Source organism: Calliphora vicina, chromosome 2, assembly GCF_958450345.1.
Source record: "Calliphora vicina chromosome 2, idCalVici1.1, whole genome shotgun sequence".
Lineage (NCBI taxonomy): Eukaryota > Metazoa > Arthropoda > Insecta > Diptera > Calliphoridae > Calliphora > Calliphora vicina.
Genome location: NC_088781.1, coordinates 22,467,155 through 22,485,898, shown reverse-complemented (window position 1 = coordinate 22,485,898; position 18,744 = coordinate 22,467,155). Strand labels below are relative to the sequence as shown.

At 32.6% G+C, this 18,744-nt stretch overlaps 1 protein-coding gene across 1 annotated transcript; it reads right to left on the bottom strand.

Moving 5' to 3' along the window:
• Positions 1-580: 580 nt before the first annotated feature.
• On the bottom strand, positions 581-12,121 carry Cc2d2a (Coiled-coil and C2 domain containing 2A). The gene is made up of 9 exons (XM_065502197.1): positions 10,496-12,121; positions 5,994-6,945; positions 5,817-5,937; positions 5,589-5,763; positions 5,058-5,525; positions 4,739-4,990; positions 4,346-4,584; positions 1,024-1,150; positions 581-766 (listed from the first exon to the last, which is right to left on the bottom strand). The coding sequence occupies exons 1-9, from the start codon at positions 12,119-12,121 to the stop codon at positions 581-583; spliced, it is 4,146 nt and encodes a 1,381-aa protein (XP_065358269.1).
• Positions 12,122-18,744: the final 6,623 nt, after the last annotated feature.

Below are 18,744 nucleotides of genomic sequence, written 5' to 3'. Positions count from 1 at the left end.
ACATCTTCAACAAGCATGATTAGTTTTACAAATTAATCATTTTGTAGATGAGTGGCAAATGAAAGACATTTATTCCATCAAATATACATTTCTACACTCTTTCATGCAATTCATTTATTTTAACACAAACAGTGGGAACATAATAAAACAGACCACAATTGAAACCATAATACAAAACAATTTAAAGAAATATATTCAATTAAAAAAAAACATTTAACAAAGTTTTCACTATTTTATTAACAAATGTCCACTCAACAAAGATGCCTTTATTTGACGAGTCTCCCTCATAAATCCCTGAATTATACATTGAATGATGGATTGGTTTTAATGGCATCTCACTTCAATAACCAGCCATACTTTATATTCATTCATTTCTACATCCATATACAACTGCTCTGCTCGTTCATACAAAAGTTTAAATGGATTATATTTCGTAGAAAATTCTATGAATAATAATGAATTGCAGTACGTATTATATTCGTTCCATCAACACAAAAACAAAATGATATTTTTATAAATTTATTTATATGTATTTTCACATTTTCTATTTTTATATGGCTGTATTTGATTACATTTCATTTTAAACTGGCACAATTGTTATTAAAAATAACCACACCGATAAGATATTATTGGGATACGGATGTATGTGCACCGCCAAAGAATATTCAACGTTTTTGTTGGTATTCAAGTGTAGACCGGTAGTTTTGATACGCTCAGAAATTTGATTCAAATTTGTGTAGCTAAAGTTGAGGGTAAAGCCGAATATCTGTGAAGGAGATAGAAGTTGAAACAAAAGGATGTTTTAATTATTTTATAAGCCAGACTGAGGACTTTATATTTTCCTCCCTAAAATTTTTCTTCGTCATCTACAAACCAAATGCTGATTATTTGAGCAAAATCCAATTATCTTTAGATGTTGAACAATTTTGAGCCAATATTTTCAGTAATTGGTTTTTAAAATGACCAAAAACTTAGGGACCATAATTTCAACATAAGGGCATCCGAAGTGTATTCTTTACTCACTTTATAATTGGGAAACTCCGCTGCTAACATATTATTGTATTTCAACTCCTCATAGGAAGAACCAGAACCAAAGGTAACACTCTGCTCCATATTTTGTAAAATTGTTAACAAACGAGGTTGAAAAGCTCTAAAATTAAATTTATATAAAATCAAATAAACCAAATAAGATTGTTATATTCGGCTGTGCCGAATCTTATCTACCCTTCACCATAGTATACTTTAAAACAGAGGCATAACTGTTATAAGAAATATTTAAAAAAAATTTATCCATAATTGTTATATTGTAGAAATAAAATTTTGTTTCTTTATCTAATGCTGGGTATACACGATACTATTTTTCGTACTAATCGTAGTATGAGTTGAAGTGCGATTTTGTGATAGACGTTACTACAAATCGTACTATTTCCTTTGAAAAAAATGACAAGTTATAAAAATTTCACAAAAATCAAAAATTTTTGATTTTCATACTTAGTTAGTACGACAACATGATACACGTTACTAATTTCATACTTATACGATTTATCGTACGACTTATCGTAACGTGTATACCTAGCATAATAGTTATTTTCAATCAAAATAAATTTTGATTTTCTATAAGAGTTATTCAAAATATTTATTTTTTTCCGTTGCTTTTATTTTCAATTTATATTTTTTACGTTGCCTAATAAGAGTTATTCATAAAATATATTTTTTTTCGTTGCTCATAATTTTTATTTTCAATTTACATATGTATATGTTTTTACGATGCTTAATATGAGTTATTCTAAAGAATATTTTTTTTCGTTACTCCTAGCATTTATTTTGGATTTATATGTTTTTCAAAGGACCAAAGCAACAAAGTGCAAAGTAAACAAACTTTGTTTACTTTCAAATTGCTTTTTCAGTTGAAAAATATTTCGGTAACTTCTCCTGAAGTATATATCCAATATCCGAACCTAAATACGTCATCGTTGCTCAGAACATCAATTAGAGAACATTAAGTGGATTTATCTTAAGAAGATGACGAAGACAATACATCTCGAGAATTATTAGCAGATATAGCTGAAATAGACAACTTTAAGCCTGTGAGACTGGACGTAGAAGCCGATTTGTTACAATATTGGGAAGAGAAAAAATATACGTTTTCCGTTTTTACGTAAATTGGTTCATAATGTCCATGCAGTGCTGGCTACACAGGATTCTGTGGAAAGAGCATTTTCTGTTTTGTGGCTTTTGTTGACTGATAAAAGGTGCAACCAAGCGTTTTTTTTGTGACTTTAATGGTAAAATACAATGTTTGTACTAATAAAATGCAAGCGAGGCGACAAAAAAAACTTCTTTTGAGAATAACTCCTATTTTTGAAAGTGCGAGACACTGTGGAAGCCATAGGCATCTCACATGTATCCGTAGTTGCAATTTTAAATGATCATTTGGAATGTCAAAGCTTTCCGCAATAGGGCTGTCGCATGTGCTCATTCCGACGGAGATTGGACCGCCCTTTTCTGCGTTTCCCATTGGTTGGTTCTTCTTTGTATGCCTTTAAGAGCTGGAACGTCATTCCTGTCCCAGCCAGCGCATTCGTTGGATTTTAATGCGCTTGACTACATTTACGTCGGCATGTAGCTCCTACAGCTCATGGTTCATTCTAATTCTGAATCCATCATCAACAAGTATCGGGTCGTAAATCTTACGGAGAATTTTCCCCTCAAATACTACCAACAATTACTCGTCCGACATTTTCATAGTCCATGATTCAGCACCATAGAGCAGGATGGGTAAATTGAGCGATTTGTCCTTCGAGAGAGGACTTAACTTCTCAATTTTACTACTAAGCCCGACGTAACATCTATAAGCAAGAGTTTTTCTCCGCTTGATTTCTAAGTTGGTAATACTGGAACCTAAATAAATGAAGGGTAGGATCTCCTTTCGTTTGAATAGGGCAGAGTCGATGCCGTCGTCATTTATTAACGTACAGGAAGACGCTCCGCATTTAAATCATTCAGTCTCAGACGCCTTATTTATGAAAAGAATTTCCGGACGATCCGCATTTAAATCCTTCAGTCTCAGACGCCTTATTTATAGAATGAAATTCCGGGTTTCATTCCTGTCGTGGTGCAAGTTCCGTCTTTCTCTTCTCCGTAAACAACTGGGTCGCATCATTCCTTTCGACTTGCGTATCAGCTGATGATGATTTTAAAAAGATAAAAAGTTATTTTTCACCATAACAATGCAAAGGTACACACATGTGCAGTTTCCATGGCAAAAATCCAAGAATGATTCTACGAATTGCTCCCTTATCCGCCCTATTCACCAGATTTAGCCCTGAGTGACTATTGAATCCAACGATGAAATCATATCACATTTTAATGACCTCCACAAATATTATTTTTTGGAAGGGATAAATAAATAGGAGAAACCTTGGACAAAGTGTATAAAGCTCAAAGGAGAATATGTTGAAGAATAAAATGATTTTTTATCTAAAAACCAGTGTACATTCAAAAAGTCACGGACTTTCTGACAAGCCCTTGTATTTTGTTGTAAAAATATTTCTTTTTTACTTAAAAAAAATTAAATGATTTTTTTTATATTCGGATGTACCGAATTATAATTTAAAATACAAATTTTAAATATTTTAAGTTAAAAAAAATTTAAAATATTTTTTCCGATTTTGACCCATTGTAGGTTCTACTTTCTATATATATCCTAATATATCGTGGCAATGGACTTTGAAATATTGACGACTTAATAAGCCAGATAAAGATAAAAAATAGGCCAATAATCGAAGTTGTCCTGTTATATCCTTATATGTCAGCCATTTGTGGGCCGATTTTCTCGATTTTAAATAGCAACAGAGCCGGGAGAATTCCCGATATATTGATTTATCAATCATGTTTGTAAGTTATTTGGGGGCTACTGAAAGTTGATTTCAACATACAGACGGATAGATGGACATGGCTACTATCGACTCCGCTATCTATGACGATCCAGAATATATATACTTTGTATGGTCGCAAAGAAAAATTTTATGATAAAAAAAATTGTTGTGGTTGAAAAAAGCGGGTAAAATTTCCCGAATTTGACCATTGTAAGTCCGAATTACTCTGGCTTTATATTCGCCGTTGGAAAGGTCTTTGAATCTATCATTAGGTAAAAAATCAAGGTATTCGCGGATTGTTGCTTATATATCTGCCATCAGTAGTCGGATTTTCTCGATTTTAAATAGCAACTGAACCAGTAATTACAGCGTTATTTGTTGACTGTGGAAAGTTAATTTCAACCATCCAGAATATACTTTATGGGGTCGCAAATGAAAAATGTTGAAGGGAATATAAATGTACCCACCTATTCCATATAGTTTTGCGCATAGTGCGCCAGGCACTAATCTTTTTCATAATCTTCCTTTCAATATTATATTTCAGCTCCGAAATATTATCACTCAAACGATATTTATAAACCAGAGACTGAAAACCACCCAAAGGTGCGGGATTTTTTTTAGTAAAGCCGGGCAGCCAGCAAGATGTATCATTCCAGTTGAAATTCATCATGGAGACACGAGATTCCGTTTGTATGTTTAAATAAAACTGTAAATATGAGGAAAAAGAAAGAAAATTACATAATTTTCAGTTGTATTTCAGAAAGTCCAACTGAATTTCCGACTTTTCTAATTAAAGAATTTCTCAAATTCAATTGAAAATGGTGTAGATTAACAGAAAAACTTTAAAAATTTAAACTCACATTATTTTGCGTTATCACCATTTTAATGGTTTGCAGAGGACAAAATACATCTTTCAAAGCATAACGTTTGCCTGTACAAGGATCTATGAAAAACATTTCACTGTCTTCATTAGTATAAAAAACAAACGAGCAATCTCCATAGGGATAGGCTACACCCAAAACTAAGGAGCTTTGCAAGCCCAAATACAATAAATAGTTGCAAAGTAAAACTCCCAAATCCTTAGCAGAACCCCAGGTGGTGTCCAAAAGTAACTGTAATAAATCAAACAAAATCATTAGTTAATAAAACCATTAAGAATTTTCAAACTTCTTAGGTTACCTGATTATTTAACCATATTCCTGTAAATCTCATGCAGGGATCATAGAATTTCGGGGTCGCCAACAACGACACAAACCGGCAAGCACTATCTAGCAAATTCTCACTAGCTTCTATGGGAGGAGCGATAGCTTGCAATATCCTGGTAACACACAAACGTTTACCCTCCGCCGTGCATACTAAAGGTTCCATAAATCTTTGAGGCTGCATTTCCAATGCCTGAAAACTCCAATCGCCAAGATGCTGCCTCACCTCAATTAACTCTGAGCATTCCAGGCATTTGGTATTTACCGAGGGCAACTCAAAACTAGGTTCCAAACTAATAAAACACCATAATCTAACAGATTCTTTAATTTCTGGAAACTGTTCTATCATAATGTTTGTTTCGGCATTTGTGGTAATATTTTCCAGGGAAGGTCTTTTGTAGCCTATTATAATTTTGGGTGACGACAGCTCGAAAACTGCATCCATCTGCAGGGGGTAAAGAGAAATTCTTTATTGATATTTTGTATTTATTAGATGATGGGTTGTTACCTTTTGTTGTGTTAATATGGCATTGATGGGTATGCGATATTCTCCCAACCAATTGTTTTGTATCCTTTGGTAAATGTCCATGTTCTTTAAGGCCGGATCATCATTCATTTGATTTTCTACGACCTCATCGTAAAGAGAGATTCTTAGATCATCATGCAGATCGGACAGACTGCCGCTGAAAGTGGAAAAAAGTTAAAAGTTTTTCACTGCTCTGTAACATATAATTACCTCAACTGCAATATCAACTGTTCATTCCAAGTAGGATTTGATCCCTCGGCAGTCATAGTACGACCAAATTTATCCTTATAACTCACTGCAATAAATGGTCTCACATTGGAATATTTCAAGTCTGCAAAACAATAAAAATGCAATAAGAAATATTTAAATTAAGAACATTGAACATACTCTGCAATACAAATACATTAGAGGACTCTGGAGTACTCCTTCCCCTACTGTCCGTATCCTCCGGATTTGTAATTCTCACCGGTATACCCGTAGCTCTTACGATATTGCAAATAATTTTAAAATTTTGAGCATATTCTAAAGACAAACTTGGATTGCTGGAGCCAATAGACAAATTCTTGTCAGCATTCAGGTTAAGTCTGGGCTGGAATATTAGTTTGATGGTTTGAAAAAAGGCAGCCCAGCTTATGGGCTCATCATTTAACAACAAATTTTCCCTGCTCTCCACCACTTTAGTCAAACGACTACACTGATTTTGTATGGCCTCATAAAGACTTTTTAAATATTTCTTACCCTCATGTTTATGCAAATCAATGGGATCCATCCAATTGCCCGGATCTATTACCGATTGTTGTGTGTTTTCCCATTCAAACTCTAACTCATGATCCAACATGGGTATAAATTTCAAGTCTCTAGTTCTCACATCATTTTTCAAATAACGTGAATGTAAAACTTTAAGTCTTGGATTATTTTCCAACTCTGAAGGCTCACAAAATTGCAAGAGATCTTCTTGGAAGGTGCAGGTTTCACTAAGTGCTGTTGCCAGTTTTTCGGTATCACTTTCTGTGTCACTGCCAGATTTTGAAGATAATAAAGCTGCTTGTCCATTTTCAGGTGTGGTAAGCAGCTTTCTTTCATACCATTCCCGCAATAAGTTTTTGGGTATTGTAGTGTGTTGTTGGGGAGCGGGAAATAATTTACGCACCATTTCATTGGGATAAAATTGTTCATCTGTTTCTAGGTTTAGCCTTATATAACCTGATATTGGTTGTTTATGTGAAGAAAATGTAATGGTTATAGTACGAGGTTCTGGCTCTATGTTGGTGGATAGAGGTAGTGGTACAATAATGTTGGCTATTTTTTGAGCGGAGGATATTTTGGATTTTTTATAGAGCTAAAGAAATTTAAATGGAAATAATTAACTAGGAATACACAATTGGGGGATTCAAACGGTCTGCTATTAGGTCGTATTGTCAAAATGTCGTAACATATTTTTTTAGTTTAAACCAATTCTTGTTGTGATGCAAACAAAAAAAGTGTTATTTTATGACAAACCAATAAACTTAGTTCAAAAAGTCTTATTAGTTTATAACTTTTTTATTTAAAAACCAACAAAAATTTGTTTAAACTAAAAAATATTTTAGGACATTATGACAATACGACCTAATAGGAGACCGTTTGAATCCCCCCATTATTTAAATATATACTACGTTTATACGTAGCCTATTCGCAAATAAAAATAATTTGCAATTAACTAACTCTCTGTTTATATGTCACTTTGGTTAAGGAAAATTTTTATTTTTTAAATGCCTTTGATATTTCCGCGTTGTAAAACGGGACTAAGTAAGAGTGCTATATTCGACTATGTCAAAACCTATGCACCCGTCCGAAAAGTATACTTTTTTGGTGAAAAAAAAAATTGTTAAATAATTATTTTATGAAAAATAATTTTAAAACAAGTAAGGAAGTATGGTCGGTCAAGCCCGACCATATAATACCCTACACTAAGTAAAAGAGCAAAAACATTTTTCTTTTAAAATTTCAATAATTTATATTTTTGAGTGATTTTCGGAAGTGGGCCTTATATGGGAGCTATGACCAATTATGGACCGATCACCATGAAATTAGGTCGTGTGATTTATGTCTATATTAAAGTTTACTATGTTGAATTTTGTGTGTATACCAATATTTTTAAGCGATTTATTCACGTTAAAGCGATTTTCGGAAGTGGGTCTATATGGGAGCTATGACTAATTATGGACTGATCGTAACAAAATTTGCTGACATGAATTTTGTGTATATAAAACTTATTTAGAGCGGAATTTGTGGAGATACATATATAAATTAAATATTTATGACCGATAAAGTCCAATTTCGGGAGGACATTTGTATGGGGGCTAGGTGAAATAAAGGACCGATTGAGCCGAAAAAATAATATGTACCAAATTTCATCGAAATATCTTCAAAATTGCGACCTGTACTCGGCGCACAAGGTTTACATGGACAGCCAACCAGACGGACGGACGGACGGACATCGTTCAATCGACTCAGAAAGTGATTCTAAGTCGATCGGTATACTTTAAGGTGGGTGTTAGACTAATATTTTTGGGCGTTACAAACATCTGCACAAACGCATTATACCCTCCCCACTATGGTGGTGTAGGGTATAAAAACTAAGTGAGAGTGCTGTATTTGGCTGTACCGAAACTTATATATCCTTCACCAAACTATACTTTAAGAAAAAATTGGTAAAAAAAATAGATGAGTGTTATATTCGGATGTGCCGAATCTGGTACCTGTGGTTTTGGACTTCTATGGGGACTTGAATCTGTTATGGTCTAAACTGTACAAAACTCTATCAAGTTTTTTATGCTAATATCATTTTATTGGGTGTATGACTTAAAACTGTAGTCAAAGTATTGACCATTGTTAGTTATGACCTTTTGCCATCTTTTTGGAAACATATGGATTCCGAACCAAATGAACTGCTCATCTTTTGAGGCCAAGAACGAATCAAGCTAATATTAGATACTGTGTTCCAAAGTGAAGCATATCCCAGAGAGTGCGTTCTGCGTCGATCCAAGCAAATATTAGTCCGACGATGGAAGGTCTGGACTATAAGGCGGGTGTGGCAAAACTTCCCAATAACTTTTTTTTTTCTTCTTGGACCAGCACTCAGGGGACACCTATTAATGCAAAGCATTGTGATGGAACTGGGAAATTGGTTATGGGAGGAAGGAATGAAGGTGTAGTGTTTGTGGACATTCGATTCGAACTATCCTACATTAAAAATTACAGGAAACAATCCAACGGGAATTTTGTTCCACATATGTACAGTACTGGAAAAGAACGAATTTCCCTTAATTTGTCATACATTCCATTGTAGTACCGATAGAACAGTGAAACGCAGCCAACATTGCGATGGTGCTCCCGCGAATCAAGAAATTTAGTTACCCTACTGTCACCAATAATCACATTTCTTTACGCGATCGAGAACCTCTAAAATAGGCTTTGAAGCACCGGCCCATACAAGGGAGTTGCATTCCATTTTCGGTCGGATATAGATGGTGTAAATAGTGACGAGATCAGATGAATTGAAGCAATTTCTACACCGTTTCAGAAATCGGAGACACTTGAATGCTTCTTTCGACACTTGAAAAATGTGTTAAGACCAGCGGACATCACATTGTATTCTCATGCCCAGAACATCAAGACCGTCTGATTCCACAATATTTACACCACCCATAAATACAGATGAAGTGACATGGTCTTTCGTTCGTTTTTGTGTGAAATGCAACACTGGGTCTTGAAAGCGATCCTATGCGCACGACCCAATTCAGAAGGTCCCGATTAAGGGAATCATTCATGTTTTGCTTCATTGACCCAATCTCCAACAGACTTGGTCTATAATTAAATAAATATGAATGTCAAATATTGCTTTCAGCTGCAATGAAATAGAGCCTATTCGCACGACCCCATTCAGAGATTTTCTGAAGGTCCCGATTAAGAGAAGCAATCATAATTTCCAAATATTTCTTTCAGCTGCAAAGGAATAGAGAGTTTTGGAAGTTTCGCGCAGAAGGTCGTTCAGAAAAATAAGGAATGGAGCAGAGAAAGAACAGATCTTGCGGTACCCCAGAATTCAATGAGTTTTGTCGATATCCCACCTATAAGCTGCTTGAGTAGCTCCCTATGATTTTGCAAGCTCTTGTTAAGTTTGGCAACAATCTTCTTGTTCTTCAAACTTTTTTGGCTGGCCTTCCGTGTCAAAATCATTACCGATGGAACACATTCTCCATAAGCTTTGCTGATTAATCTGTGTTTGCAAATTAAATAAGTGAAGCAAAACTTCCCTCATATAACGCTTTGTTGGCACAAAATTCGACATTTGCGAACAAAAACAAAACTTTTTATTTATACATTTGGTAACAAATGACTGACCATAAATAGGAATTTTAAAAACTAAAATTGTCAACATCATTGGTCATAAATAGAAAACTAAAAAAAAATATTGTTGTTTACACTGTAAAGTTGAGTAATTATATAAATAAAAAACAAAAACAGCAGTCAAAAGACAACCAATCATCAAAAACCAGAATCACTTTTTGATTCGACTAAACGATGTCCGTCCGTCCGTCTGGCCAGAAAATTTGGCGCATACAATTGTTTCGGCCCAAGGACGATGCCTATTGGAGTTTCCCGATTTAAAAATGATTTCAATAGACCTAGGGACAGAAAAACATCACTATGTCGACTCCACTATCAATAAGATCCGCTATATTTATGAGGTCGCAAATGAAAAATGTGCAAATTACAAAAGCAATGACAAATGGCGAAGGGTATAACAATAGTTTGAGAAACACATTTTTGTGTGAAAAAAAATATCTATAAAAACTTGTTATATGTGAGAAAAAAAACTTATATTTAAAAAAAAAAATACTCACCTTAATCCTAATATCTCTGGGCAATCTTCTATTCAACATTATGCCCAACTTTTCATTCACCACAACACTCAAATCTCTCTCCAAACGACAAATCCGTGTCTCTCCCACCATTTGGCGATCAAAAAATATGCGCATAAAAAAACTCTGTAACTTGCGTGGACCTGGCAATTCCGCATAATCACCATTATTGCCAAATATGCGCACAACTTCTACACGAGGTTCTTTGGGATTTAGAAAACATTTGTTAAACTTTTCTCGCAATTCTGAAGACACCATGCCAATGTCTGGTTTATGTGGCTTAGCAACATATTCTCCTCCAGCTTTGTGTTGTTGCCTTAAACGTTTATTGCGATAATATTCCTCCAATTGCTCGCGATAAATTTCATTAAGATCTGTATCAAAACGTTGAGTCCACAAGCGTTGGCGGGATTTACTTTCAGCTAAATGTAAGTCCTCGATCTTGATGCGTAATTTTAGCCGGGTATAGTGTTGCTCTTGCTGGCGTCTTAGATGCTTTAGCTTGACCCATGAATTGAGAATTTCTTGTAAAAGTTGTTTATTTGAAAGCTCCTCATCGTAAAGTTTCTCACGCAAAGCTTTAACTTTGTACAAATGATGCTCTATTTTTAAAGCTCTCTTCTCTTTGCTCTTATCATTTCGGGAAACATTTTCTGCGGCCGTTAAAAGTTCATTTAAAATATTTCTTTCGATTTGTAAATCAGCATATAGTTTTTCAGTGATTTTCTGTTTTAAACGTTGTTGGCGATGTTCGTACAAAAGCTCTAAGGTATTGGCCAAACGATGTTCTTCTTGCAGCAAAGGATGTTCAGTGAAACGTAAATCTTTGAGATATAAAGTGAGCAGCTTCTTAGAGGGAACAGCCCAACTCTCTAGAGAAGGCTCTAGGAATATAGGTTTAAATTTGTATTCGCAATAGGTCTTGTATAAAATATCATCATTATAGAAATTGTGATAGTTCTTAAAATCCTTTAACATATTTTTATCGATTTTCTCTTTGCGTGTTTTAAATTCCATGATTAAACGATTTAGCATTAAGATAGTGTTCTTGTCCAGCTGTCCCTGTATGGAGAAGGAATTCAAACTGGTCTCCAGTTGTAGTTTGGGTTTGTAAACAAACTGCTGTTGTTGTGTTAAGTAAAGGGAACACTCCTGTCTCACCAAAGTCTGTGTATCTTCAGACTCTATTTGTATAAATGTGGCAGCCAATGTTGGCTGTATACTTCTAGTTGTAGTGGATACATCATCCATTGATTCCTTTGATAGTCTTTCCTCATACTGTGACTCTTCACTGTCCATTTCTTGTATTGTATTAGCCGTTGTGGTAGACCTAATGTCCTGGTGTTCTTTGGTGCCACAAAAAAATCTTTCACTGGGTGATTTATTATCCTCATCGCGATGGCTATTATTACTGGACTCACTAAATAAACTTGTGTTCTCCAGCAGCGTCATTACCTCTTTTTCATTTTCCTCAAATTCCTGGGTTAATTGGATTTTCCTTTTTTGTTTTTGGTTGTGCTGTCGCTGTTTCGGTTTCACATGTGTTGTTTTAGGTTTTTGCGTTTTTAATTTCTTTTTACGTTTTGCTACCGCCTCGTAGTCACTCATCTTTCAGTGATAGAAACAAACAAATTGTATGTTTTTGTTTAATTTCCTTTTGTTTGTTGACTGTTTTGTAAATTCAGTTTATTTTTTCTAGTTGGCCTTTCAACGTTCGTATTATGGTTGTCAAGGTAACGAATAATTTCCCTTTTGCTGCATAAAACACTTGTGAAGTGTTGCATTTTAGGGGTTTGAATTTTTTGTGTGTTGCAAGAAAAAGGGGTGGAAATTTGAATTGGTTAAATAGCCAACTGAAATAAGTATTTGAAATTAACATTAACACTCTGCTACAAAATAACACTTTTTGCGAGAACTTGAAAAACGACCGTTTACAAAGACTTTGAAACATCCTCAAAAATTTTGAGTTATTTTGAAAAAAACTGTAACTCACACCGATTTAAACCGATTTCAAAATATTAAACCATTATGGATAGGCAAAGAATTAAGCTTTCATAAAATGTATTCATAAAATGTATATTCCAAAAAATTGTGTAGGTTTTCATAAAAAGTTTTCCTTTATTTTTTTTTTGTAATTTTTTAAATTTAACAATAGTTTTTTTTATGAAATCCTGTTTATTTTTGCACAGCATTTTAAAGAAAATTTTATTTAGACAAAAATGAGATATTACTCATTAAAATCGGTTTATATTTGCAAAAGTTATTCAACTTTTTCGAATTAAGTTCGACAAATTTACCTGGTAAATTAATTAATTTCTTTTTTTGTTTTTTTTCTATTTATATGAGCTGGGGGAGAAAATACTAAAAAAGGTGTTAATGAAAAGTTGAATAACTTTTACAATTTTCATCCGATGTGAATAATTAAAACCATATTTTTTTTAGAACAAAATTTTCTTTATACATTCGTATAAATTTTTATAAGCTTTCATATCAAAATAAGCAATGAAAAGCGACTAAAATCAAAAAAGTTGATAAATTTTGTTATTTATGGTCATATAAGTTTCTTAAACATTTTAAATTCGCATTGGTTTTTAGTTTGTCCAAGTTAAAATTTCAGATTTTCAAATTTTTACAATATTGGTTTCATTGGTTTATGTACCCTAAATTCAATATATGTATTTTCCTAAAAATCTTTTTATTTTAAAAACAGGATAGATAAAAACATTTAGTAAAAATGTAATAATAATTCGAAGAATAACACAGTAATTTTTTGAGTCATGGAAAAATAATCATATACGGACACGACTACGTGATAAAAGACCAAAAAAAAGACACTTGTCTCCCAGTTTTGCCCAAAGTCATGCACATTTTTTATGGGCCACCAAAGATTTGGGTCCTCGGTGCCATTTTTACAAAAAAATTATCATTTTCTCAGGCTCATATCTTGCAAACAGTTCGGAATTTTGATTTACTCTTGTAGCCCTTGTCATAAAGATCAAAAATAAAAAAAAATTTCATCTTCAAGATCAAAAATCACAAAAAATTTTAAACCATCAAAATTCAAGTAAACAATTAACTACAAAAATGTAAAATCTCAATAAACAACTTTCTAAAATATATGAACTTCCTAGGAATTATTCTTAACACCGTTTAGGTAGGTCAATATAAGTTAGTAAGAAAAAACTAAAGGAATTAATTGTTTTGGGACCTAAACTATTAAATTATTATATACTAAAGGTAGGGCCACACACGTCAAATATTTTACGAAAAAGACGTAACCACTAAATAAAATATATTTTAATTGTTTTATTTATTTGAAAAACCTATTTTACTTAGGATGATTCAAAACGAAAAAATTACTAAGTTAAAGAAAAGAGCAAAAACATTTTTTTTTTAAATTTCAATAATTTATATTTCTGAGTGATTTTCGGAAGTGGGTCTTATATGGGGGCTATGACCAATTATGGACCGATCACCATGAAATTAGGTCGTGTGATTTGTGTCTATATGGAAGTTTACTATGTTGAATTTTGTGAGTATACCAACATGTTTAAGCGATTTATGCACGTTAAAGTGATTTTCGGAAGCGGATCTATATGGGAGCTATGACTAATTATGGACCGATCGTAACAAAATTTGGTGACATGAATTTTGTATACATGAAACTTATTTGGAGCGAAATTTGTGTAGATACATAGATAAATTAAACATTTATGACCGATAAAGTCCAATTTCGGAAGGACATTTTTATGGGGGCTAGGTGAAATAATGGACCGATTTCAGCCAGTTTCAATAGGCTTGGTCCTTAGATCGAAAAAATAACATGTACCAAATTTTATCGAAATATCTTCAAAATTGGGACCTGTACCTCCCCACTATGGGAATACTAACGGTGCGACCACAGGTCCCCATATTAGGACACCTCAGGCATGTTCAATTTTTAAAACGATCCTATTTCTTCGTCTGTATTCCAATTTCCAAAAAATTTTTATCTTTGCAACAACTCAATAAAAGTTGTATATATTTTTGAAAAGTAGACATAATCTCCTATCCATTGATATAAAACATGTCTACCTTATGTTTTTTACGTGCCAAATTAATTAGGGAAAACTTAACAACTCGCAGACAATTTACCTAGAACTGTTATTTACCGCCTGCCTATACTTGACAAATATTTATCATAACAATAAATGACATTTGTTGTCAATACAAAGTTGTCTGATCAAAAGCACTAACAATTTAAATTTTAAAATATGTAATCAGGCATCCCGCAATTCCCAAAAAAGTGTTGAAAAATCCCAAAAATAAATTTTTTTTGTTTTTTGGCTATAATATCCATAACACGGGCGGGGTTATGGGAACTCTTTACCAATTAATTTTGAACATATTTAAACATCTAAAATAAGTTATCATATTTTAATATCTGCTACGCGATTTGAGAATTTTTCCTTAAAGTTGAATTTTACATAAAAAATAGGTGTTTTTTAGATGGATCTGGTCTCCTCGATATCAATAATTTGTTTTCATTTCAAATATTTAGTGCAAAGTAAGCTTTTCAAAAACATTTTCTTAAAAGTTTTTAGATAACTTCAAAAGAAAAAAGCACTTTTTCCCAAAAACTAGCAAAAAATCTCCTTTTTTAAATTTTTTAATTCAAATGCATAGAACTTTAATTTAAATTCAGTCACGATTTTTACACAATTCTTTTTCTGTTTGTTAGTCTAACAAAAGAAAACTGAAAAAAAATATTTGCATCCGCTATTATCAAAAAACTGGAGTAGGGTGGGTAAAAATTTTGAAAATTTAATTCTCAAATGCGAATATCACCAAAGCTATAAGAGATAATTGACGAGGACATTCTATATCTGTAATGTTTTTGAAATCGGAACACAGACGAAAATATAGGATCATTTTAAAAATTGAACATACCCGAGGTGTCCTACTTTGGGGTCAAAATTCAAAACTTAAACTCAAGCAGTGATAAGAAATTGTATCGTGTAAAGTTTGAAGACTTTCACAGTTATAGTACTCCAGATATTCGAAAATAACTATTTACTTTGTATGATAGATGCCACTACCACTTAGCCAACCCCGACCATTTTCAGCCAAACTATGTAAAATGATAGGAGGTCTATTCGGGAAAAGTTTGAAGAATATCGCAACTAAAGCTATTTAGAAATAACTATCCTTCCCATTTTTGGTTAAACTTCATGGCGTGATATGAAATCGATTCAGCAGTATAGCATTCCAGATATTCGAAAATAACTATTTACTTTGTATGATAGGTACCATGCCCACAAATACAATCCCGCCCATTTTTAGCCAAACTCCGTACAGTGATAAGATTTTGATTCATACTAAGTTTAAATACTTTTACGACTACAGTTCTTTAGATATTCGAAATTAGAAATTCACATTGTATGGGAGGTGTCACGCCCACTAATATAATACTGGCCATTTTCACCCAAACTATAGAATAATAAGGGTGATATTCTGGCAAAATTTTCGGCTTACACAATTATAATTCACCAGATATTTCATAATAACTATTTAATTTGTATGGGATGTGCCACGCCCACTTCAAATTTTAAAATAATAAAGTAACTTTTAGATATAGAGGAACATACTGTTACGAAATTGTACTTGAATTCAAATATAACGATTTTAAGGGCTGATTTAAAAGTAGCATAGTGCTTTCAAGTAACAGTGCTGTAATGGCAGACTGCAACATATCTGTGGGCATTGTTAAATAAAAGCTTTCAGTTGATTTGATCGTAAGTTGGCAACGCTGTATTCGAATATTCAGTTAAAGAACATTGTAGAAAGTACACCACAGATGGCGTATGATCTAGAATATTCGAACTTTGACAGTTAAAGAGCTTTCTAGATGGTAATGCAGTGTTATAAATAGTGGCAGAGGTTGCAGTCGTGAGTGAGTTTATCAGAGACGCTTTTCTAAGAAACATCATATGAGTGCCTTAAAGTGTGTTGTGTATTTCAAGTAAATTCGTGTACATTATAAATTGTGTCTGTAATTCTGAGAATTTATAAACCTGTATAAAAAACATTGAGTGGCTATTTAATTCTGTGGTTGTTGTACATTTTAAATAAATAAAGAGTTGTTACAATTTTTAAACTACTAAACGGCTTTTATTTGCAATCAAAAGTATCCGGTTTATTTAAAGGAAATAAACCAGCGTTTTGAAAAGGTTAAAACGTAACAATACAGTAAAAATTTCAAGAAAATCACCATAAGCTAAGTACTCTGTTCAAAATTTCGTGCGAAATGCTGTCAAACTACATATAAAATATTTCGAATGAAATATTTGCGAAATAATTTCGCAAAATCAGTACTCTGTTCTTTTTGTGAAATACATCTGGCAACCTTTTTTTCCACACGAAATAACATAAGCAGCACTTCTTTCGCACGAAATTAAAACCAACAGCTGATCATTTGTTGTATATAAAATTTTTCGCACGAAACAAAAATCATTTTTCGCAAATATGAACAGAGTACTAAGCTATAGTGGGGAGGGTATAATGCGTTTGTGCAGATGTTTGTAACGCCCAAAAATATTAGTCTAACACCCACTTTAAAGTATACCGATCAACTTAGAATCACTTTCTGATTTGAAGATATTTCGATAAAATTTGGTACATATAGTTTGGTACATATAACATTCCTATAGACATAAATCACACGACTTAATTCCATGGTGATCGGTCCGTAATTAGTCATAACTCCCATATAAGACCCACTTCCGAAAATCACTCACGAATATAAATTATTCATATTTTAAAGGAAAAATGTTTTTGCTCATTTAATCAGTGTAGGGTATTATATGGTCGGGCTTGACCGACCATACTTTCTTACTTGTTTTATCATAAAAATAACTAATGTTTTTTGTAAATATAATAAATTTACACAAATCACAAAATATGTATATATGAAAATTATAAACTTTTTTTGAGATTTTCTCACATTTTGTTCCACAAATCTGGCTCTACTGTGCCAAACTGCTTAGGAAAATAATATTTTTTTTGGTAAATCCTGCTACGCTTGTTTGTTTATTTTGGCCGTGAGAGTTTAAGTTTTTGCTGCAGTGTAAAAATTACAACATCAATCAAGGACATCAACTCTTATACATTTACAACAACAACAACAAGATGCAATTTCAATATTCTAAAAAAATATGTTTCTTTACAAATTATACCCTTTTCCGAGGTAGTCTCACACGATGGCTGATAACTTCATGCCTACAATACCGATTTTCCCGATATTCAATACAAAACCTCCTAGGGCAATGATAAACTTACCACAAATACCTTATTGATTTTGGAAATGTACTTTAGACGATAGCATGTTTTACACACACAATATAAAGTTGCAAATATTTGAATATATAGCATAAATATTGTTAAGTATCAAATTATAATTATTTAAAATGCAATATTTGTCAACATATAATTCACAATAAAAATTTTTACAACCCTTCATTATTCACTCTAAAATATTTTCATTAAAATCCTAAACATTTATGAAATGCAATGCTAAATATTACTAAAAGAATAAGCCATTATTACTTTCGTAATATTTTTTTTTTCTCATATTACTTTTGTGGTAAACGAAGTAGGTATTATCGACTTATTTGGCAAGAAAATAATAAAAAGAAACATATTTGTTGAAGTAAATATGAATTGGAAATGCATAACAATAGAATTTTAATAATACAATAACAAATAAACAAGAAAAATGTGCAACATTTCCAATAAATGAATTGTTATGAATTTTTTTATTTTTTATTTTATTTTGTTTTGTTACCATGAGTTTATTATAAAATATAAATGTACACACAGAAATACTAACATATTTATGAATACATGTGTAAAGAAATATAGAAAAATGAAGAAAATTCACACATACAAGAGAACATCAATGAATATATGCAGACGCATATATCAACACTAGGGTGGCAACGTTTATAAGATAACAATTTTTTTAGATTTTTCTAACTAAAATACAAGTTTACTTTAGTTTAAGATACCATTTCTCAATATCAAAGCCTAAATTAATGTTATCATAGAGTTTTTAATACTTGTTTCAAAGAGCCAATCTACAATTTTATGAGTAATGCGAATCTACTATACTTTCATAAAATTTTAGTTATGTCATTCGACACATTTCATAGATTTTCAAAATCGTGATTCCTTTTTAAAATTTTGCGGAAATT